Source organism: Vipera berus (assembly GCF_964194415.1).
Source record: "Vipera berus genome assembly, chromosome: 3".
Classification (NCBI taxonomy): Eukaryota; Metazoa; Chordata; class Lepidosauria; order Squamata; family Viperidae; genus Vipera; species Vipera berus.
Genome location: NC_138204.1, coordinates 161,163,481 through 161,171,452, shown reverse-complemented (window position 1 = coordinate 161,171,452; position 7,972 = coordinate 161,163,481). Strand labels below are relative to the sequence as shown.

The following is a 7,972-nucleotide window of genomic DNA, read 5'->3' as shown; positions in this document are numbered from 1 at the left end:
TTCCCATTGACTTTGCTTGCCAGAAGGTCACAGAAAGTGATCACATGACCCCAGGACAAAGGTCATAAATGTGAGTCAGTGCCCAAGCATCTGAATGTTGCTCACGTGATGGTGAGGTTGCCGCAACATCGTAAGTGTGAAAAATGGTCATATATCACTTTTTCCAGTGCCACTGTAACTTTGACCGGTCACTAAATGAACCATTTTAAGTCGAGGACTACCTGTATATGGTAAAACCGAAAGCCAGCTTCATTATTGTACAAAATGAAATGAAGAGTCATAAAATTACAGTGTAAGAATAGGAAAAAAAGAACTGGAGGGATGGCATGGAAAGAGAAATGGATGTCTTTGAGCGTGTGATTTGCATATCTCCTGACATTTACAAATTGTATTTTTCCCTAGAGTAAATGGAGGAAAAGAGTAGGAAAACTCCCACAACGCTGTTTTACAACACAGGGAAAAAAAAGAATAGATGACTTGTTAAAAAAAAAACAAACAGAAATCAAGCCTTTTAGGTTAAATAAATCAGTGCATTTAAAAAAAAAATCAGAGACCAAGCTCAGTGGTATGCACAAAGTTTGAAGAACTGGTGAGATTATCCATCATCCGCAATGAACTAGGATTTGAGTCAGAAGGGGGAAACGTTAAAATGCCAAACAATGAGGAAAAGCAAAGAAGACACCTTAACTTTCTTTATAAATTAAAGTCACAGTATTACTGCTACAATCCAGTGGCGTAGCGTGGGGGGTGCAGGGGGGGCCGGCCGCACCGGGCGCAACATCTGGGGGGGCGTGCTCGCACTCGCAGCTCTCTGCCCCTGCCTGGCTCACTCACTCTCTCTCACTGCAGTGCTGGCTCTGCGAATCCGATCCGAGCCGCCGGGTTGCCGCCCACTGTGGAGGGGGGGGGTGCCAGGCGTGCGATTAGGGGGCGCAAATTACTTGCCTTGCCCCGGGTGCTGACAACCCACGCTACGCCACTGCTACAATCCTAAGCAAAATATCTAATTAACCATTTTATCCATAACCATGAAAATACTTAATTGATATTAGATGCTTTGCTGATTTCTTTTTAAAAGCCCTTCTTCTCAGATTCCTATTTTTTTTAAAAAAAATGCAGTACAGGCAACCATACTTTTGAATAAATGTGGCATGAAGAATTAAAATTATACTGTATGCTCATATCTTGATCCAGATCTATAGGCTTTCACTAGAATTACAGTAAAATATCTTTGCACAGGCCTTGAATTCAGTGCCTTCAAACAAGAACAAACAGGGACTGCTTGTCTCTGCTGCCTGCTATATACCGATATAAGGTAGGTGCACTCCTTATCCCACAACAGCCCCTGATCTCAGGAGCCAAAAGTTTAAACATTGCCACTCTCCTGGGCTTCTTCAAACATGGCTTTGGTCCTGGGTCTGATATTAATGTATTGTGCAGCAGTGTGTGTGTGTGTGTGTTGTGGTTTCTTGTTCTTGTTGTGATTGTTTTAGTCCAGACTATCTGTGTTCTTTTGTTTCTCATTGCTTTTAACATTTTTGGTTTGATATGCCATCCATAGTCCATTGGAGTTGGGTGCCTATGACAAATTTAATTTAAAAAAACAACAACAACCAGCGGAATATAGCAATAGCACTTAGACTTATATACCACTTCACCGTGCTTTTACAGCACTCTCTAAGCAGATTATAGAGTCAGCATATTGCCCCCAACAATCCGGCTCCTCATTTTACCCATCTCGGAAGACTGGAAGTCTGAGTCAACCTTGAGCAGGTCAGGATTGAATACTCGCAGTGAGCAGCGAGTTAGCCTGCAATACTGCATTCTAACCACTGCACCACCACGGCTTTTTATTGTATGTCATAAACATTCTACAGTTAACACATACTGGCCAGTGGAAAATAGCATATCTGCTTGTAATAATTGGGGATGGAATTAACAGGACCATTCTTACTGTTAAGCCCTGTGTTTACTCCTACAAAATGTGTGCAAAAAAATGGCTTAAAGATCTATTGCAGAGCCTTATGTGATAAAAGTTTTAAGTTCTGTTATTCTATCAACCTGAAATTCTACTACCATTGAAAAGAGGAATGTATTTAAGAAATCTCATTTTCTTTCAATGTAATTTCTTGCATCTTTTGATAATTAGAAAAATCTAGCTCTTGGCCTATCTATAACTGCAACATCATTTTGGTTAAAAAAAAAGTCTGGCAAGGATTTGTTTTTTTGTTTTTTTTTACACTCTGAAAACACCTATTCTGTAAGAGACCTCACTATCCTATTAGCCGTATTATTCAGTTAAAAACAAATAAATAAAAGACAGAGAAATGTAGCTGCCACAAGAAAATTCTTTGATGCTATCCTATTGAACTCTGGAAGCAGAACTGAATTCAAATTCAGTCAACTTCAACCATAGGAATTCCTCTCCTTAGAAACCTCACTGAAATTCTGTGACAGATAAGGAACAGATTGCAGCAACTAAGTGTCACAGACAGTTAAGAGAAATCTGAGAGGGGAAAAAATGGGACAATCTTGATGTGTGCGTGCATTGAATATATATTTTTTGGTCCTATACTGTATGTAGAATCAGTTAGTGCTAATATAGAACTTGGCTTCATGTTCAAAAATCTTGTTTTTCAGATTGTTTTCCTAAAATGTTGAATTGCTAGAAGAAGAATGTCTGACCATATGCATTTTTGGTTAGCCAATAACAAACCTCAGCTTAAAGACTTTAGCAGTCTTTGTAACCAAGAAGTAAACTCAAATACTTCAAACCGTAATAGGATTTATCTTTATGCCACATCATCATTTTTAATCACAGAATGATTACCATAGGAAACATCATCCTGAAATATACCCTGATAACCTTCTGAATTCCATTCCGCTGAGACAGGCATGCATTAGGAAACATCATTTTATTTTGATGTCAGCTTGTGGGTTTTGTTTTTTTGTTTTTTGCATCTTCGCTAAGGCTGCCAACAGGACCGCAGACATTTTGCCAAGATATTTGTATGGATGCATGAATATATCTGCAGCATCCAATTGTTCCACTTACGTGTCTGGTAACCATAGAACACAGCCTTAGCTGCCTGGTTAGGTTGAGTTTACAGCTTCTCAGCATCACCGGCGTGGTTAAGGACAAGCATAGCAGGCCAGTAAATCTAGCCCAAGGGAGACAGTGTTTGCCAAATGTGAAGTCTGTTTGGTGATAAAAGGAGTTGATCAGAGAAAGCTAAGGCTGAGTTCTGCCTCCTCCCCACCAAATAACTACCAGATGGTAGCAACATTTGGCAACTCTCCTGCTTAGCTAGGATTCATATTGATACCCTAGAAATGAAATGAAAGCTCTTGTATCCTATTACCGCTCCCCTGAGCTATCTAGTACCCATCTGGAACAGAAAGTAAAGATTTACACAGCTTTATTTTCAAAGGCAGCAAAAGGGAAAGGAAATTTCATTTAAAGGGGGAGGGAAGGTTGGGTGAAAACATACCAGAGCAAGTATTTGTTTCGTTTAAAATAATCTCTTCCTGCAAGTGTCACAGACTATACATACATTTTTACAAGAATAAACCAGCTTCTTATCTACAAATTGAAGAGCCCAAAGATCCTTAGTGCAAACTATTGCTGGCCTGCAGCTTTTAAATCAGTAAACTTTGGATACCCTAAATGGTCCATTAAAGTTGAACAGATATCCTCAATCTGCTTAATTTCCTCTGGAGGCATATTGTGCTGCCAAGCGTGGATGCCCACTGGAGAGATTTCTCCTTCATAAGGAAGATAAAAAAGACTGGTGGATGTAGCAAATAGTATTTGGTTTAAGCTGGCTGGAGCCAGAGGCATGCCAAGGAAGTCATAGATAGCTTCGGCCGTCTTCTGGGGAGAGTTGACAATATCTTCAAATTTGATCAGCTGGTAATTGGTTGGCAGCAAACCCTTATTTACTCTCAGGGCAGCGGCGGTATTGGCCAGCCACAAATGGGACATCACAGAGACAGCATTTGAATCTGAAGCTGTGAGCTTCTCTCTCAGAGCCTCATATTCAAAGGCATAGCCTGAATTGGAGCCACATTTTTTTTCACGACCATCTCCTTTAAACAGCTTAGTCAGGTGCTGTGGTACCTTCCTCAGAGAGTAAAGGGTAGGCTGGTTTTTGTACAACATTGAGTAGATCCAGGCACGCGGGTCTCGAACCACATAAAGCGCTCTCAGGGAAGGACCAATGACTTCCTGAAGAAAAGGTAGCTTTAGCGTCCAGCTTCCACTACTCAGACTAAGGACGGGACGGGCAGTTGGATAAGAGGCAAAGTGTTGCCTCAGTTCCCGAATGTATTCAGCTTCTTTGTCTGAATTTCCTCGCAGGCGGTTTCTTTGCTCTACAATAGATTCTCTCTTCCTGGGCCATCTCTTTCCATCTCTGCTAGTGGAAGAACGCTGCACCAACTTACTTCTGCTGGTTTCATGCAAATGGATATTCTGTAAGTGAAGCTTTGTGTCTTTTACTAAGGAATGCAGCCAGCCCTGGAGGATCCGAAAATGGCCACTCTGAACATCCGAAGCTTTCCATTCACAGGCATCAACAAAAGAGTCAACCTCACACTCGGTTTCAGGGATATCAAGGTAACCCGTTGGGATCTTGATATAGACAAAGTCACTAGTGTTGTAAAAGAGCTGCTTCAGAATTTCTGCCCCTGAACTAGGGAGAGAAGTGATGATAACATCAGGCAAATTAGGATGTCCTTGATCCTCCCTTTCACTTGGTTCCGTATCTGTCATGCTGCTAGTCCACTTTGTGCAGATCATCTGAGTGCAGGAGCTCCACACATCTACAAGTTCAATAAACCACAAGGTAATCACCAGGATTAAGACCCAGCGCAAAAGCTTACCAAAGGAAATGTAAAATCGCCACTGAAAAGCCAATATGGCCAAGCTAATCCCCAAAATAAATCCTGCTATCACATTCACTTTAAAGCCAAAGGGGAAAACCGATTTATGAGTAAGTCCCTGCTTCCCTATCATTTTAGTGCCCAAACCAAACTGTGTAACCTTTCCTTGAGTGGTTACTGTGGCATAGCCACCAAATCCTAAATAACGGAACCTTGTCCACAGATTGAGATACTCTGTTACAACAGAATAGATTATTTCTGTGTTGTTGATGTTTAGAGAAATCCGATACCCCGACTGGGCATCGTCAATAAACCTACAGCTAGAAACATTGACATAAGGCCCATAGAACACATAGGCAATTCTTGCAATATTATTCTTTGTAGAGAAAGTGACATTTACAAACTGTGTCCATCTCTTTTTGAACTCAGCAGCTTGTTCAGCCTCTTGTATCCTAGCAGCAGGGCTGCTTCCATGATGGTCAAACCAAAACATTTTATAGTGAGCATCCCAGACATCCATCATGGCTCCATTATATTTGTTCATAAATTTGTATGGGACATACTTAAAGTCAATATCAAGGTTATGAAAGAAGGCACTGATGGCATCAATAGGAGAGTCTTCCTCCTTTTCCACATGATCCACCACAAGTAAAGTCTGAGGATTTAGTAGAAGCAATGAGCGGTACACACTTTTCAGCTTCATGGCTGATGAATATGCAGAAGCTGCCTCACCACTCACAAACATCATTTCCTCATGCTGAGAGGAGGTGATAATCTCCCCAGATGCATCCCCAACTTCATCCCCTGTCCATTTAAGCCACTGCATACATTCCCCGAGCTGACCTTCCCAAGGCTGATTGCATTGGCTTGTGGGGGATGGAGCAAATACTAAAACATTGTTCAAGTGGCTAAGCTTAGGTCCATAAAGGGCCTCCGAAACAAACACCTGCCCATTTGGAGCAAAAGTAAAAGAGTTTTGATCAGGATGTTCGTGGCCCGGGTTGAAGCTACGCCAGCCGTCAATCCAGGAATACGGCTGAAAGTGGACTATATCATAGACAGCACGGCCACCAAGCTTTCCAGACTTAAAAGAAACAAAGGTATTTGTCTGAGTGTTTGGTAACCCCGCTCCATATGTAACCACCCCCCAATTTGGAAACACATGCATTTTAGCCTTGCCATAGTCAGGTGGAGGTTGGGGGGTTAACCTGGGGTCATACCATATGTACTCTGTATGAAGGGTGCTCCACCGTTGGGCTGTGGACGGTACCATTGGGCCATCTTTGGGCCGGTGCTTTCTAATTTGCTGTGCAAGCCAATTGCCTACTCCATTCTTCAAGACAAACCTATCTAAGAAAACCAACTGGCTTTCTGGACCATAAAACCAATTGTAATTGGAATCAGCTATGCCTACAGTTCTCTGGAAGCCTGGCAAAAGGGTGGCATAATAAAACCAAAAGTGCATCTTGAGCCAGTGGTTTTCAAGATTGTTAATCCCAAAGTGGCGCTGGGCCAGAAAAATATACTGGGTGATGGATTTGGCCGTGTAGCTACCATAAGCCACACCTTCGTCCAAGGAACCATCAACAACATGATTTAGCAGAAACATGGTTTTTTCCATCACATCTACTACAGTATGCTTCCAGGCATTTGCTTGGGACTCAATGCCTCCTTCAGTGACCAGGGCTCCGATGAGCAATGCCAACATATTTGTGGCTTGATGGTTGTGAAGAAGTTGCTTGCCCCAAGAACGGACTTTGGAATACTCGTACATTCCCATGGTCACAGCCCATATCTTGGCAGAATATTTTTGCCTTCTGACATCATCCAATGAGGCATATAAGAAATCAAAAGCGGTGGCAAAGCCAGTTAAGGAATGCCCAAGAGGGACTTCATCACCCGGGGCATTTTCCACCAGCCAGTCTTTATATCCTGCCATTCTGTCCATGTATTCAACAACAAAATCAAAGGCAGCTTTATCTTCAGGACTGAGGAGACAATAAAATGCAAGGGGAGGCAGATTGTTTCCATATATCTCATTCCACTTGGCAGCAAAATCAGCATGCTTGGGAGGAGGTAGATAGTACGAGGGATTGGACAGCATGGCAGACACCGCACTCCGGATTGCTCTAAAGAGATGGAGATGGCTGGTGTGAGACTTCTGCCTCAGAGCTGGGATCTCTTCAGCACTGAAATATAAGTTTGGATACAGGGCTGTTTTTTTAATCCTCTGATTTGCTCCCAAAGCTTCCATCCTCTGCTTCTCGTACTGATCCACGTCATCTGTAAAAGTCACCCAGTCGGAGTAATTGCTAACAGATTCTTCAAAAGTGGAGACTGCCAACATCACTAATGCTAGAAATATGGAATGTCCTGTAAACATTAGAGCCATGATCCATTAGGCAGATTCCTCACTTACGGGTATACACCTCCTTTTGGTGGCGGGGTGAGGGGGGGGAAATGTTCAAATTTCAAGCACAAATCAACCTACCAGTGAGAAAATCTTCTTGAAAGTGCTTTACTGTACATAGGGAAACTTTTAGTGGTACACAAAGTTCTTGGATGACGTCATTAGGCACAGCTCTGTAAAATGTTGGACTGCAAGTACACTGACATTGTATACAGAAAAGCAAAGGGAATGTCATCTCTCACTGATGTCTATGTATACTTGATACATTCGATCTCAAAAGGATATTGTATGTTTAGCAAGCCATAAAGTGCAGGGGGAGAGTCATATCCAACTCATTACTTCGTTAATAATGGAGTTATTTTTCTTCAGAATATATTTAGTCATTCATGCCGTTGAAAAAGAAAGCAAGAACATGACATACATCAAAACATTAGGAAAGAAATGTAGTTTTGTATAGAAGGAACCCATACAGTGAATGAATTGTGTGCCTTCGTTTTCATTCCCTCACGTGGGATGAAAATATCCATATGTTACTTTTTGTGGGTAAAAAGGTTTAGCAAAATATTCCTGTCAGCCACAATTTTAGCAGCTCCAAAACTTAAGCAATGAAAGCTTTGCTTGATTTGAACTTCCTGGAAGAGGATGGTGGTTTTAATGCTTGGTTTCATGACTGCCATG

The 7,972-nt window shown here is 41.8% G+C and overlaps 1 protein-coding gene across 1 annotated transcript; it reads right to left on the bottom strand.

The window, feature by feature from the left end:
• Window positions 1-3,619: 3,619 nt before the first annotated feature.
• On the bottom strand, window positions 3,620-7,391 carry DSEL (dermatan sulfate epimerase like; the record flags this gene model as incomplete). Its single annotated transcript, XM_081325395.1, has 1 exon — window positions 3,620-7,391. Exon 1 carries the CDS (start codon window positions 7,274-7,276, stop codon window positions 3,620-3,622), a length of 3,657 nt encoding a protein of 1,218 aa, XP_081181521.1. The 5' UTR covers window positions 7,277-7,391.
• Window positions 7,392-7,972: the final 581 nt, after the last annotated feature.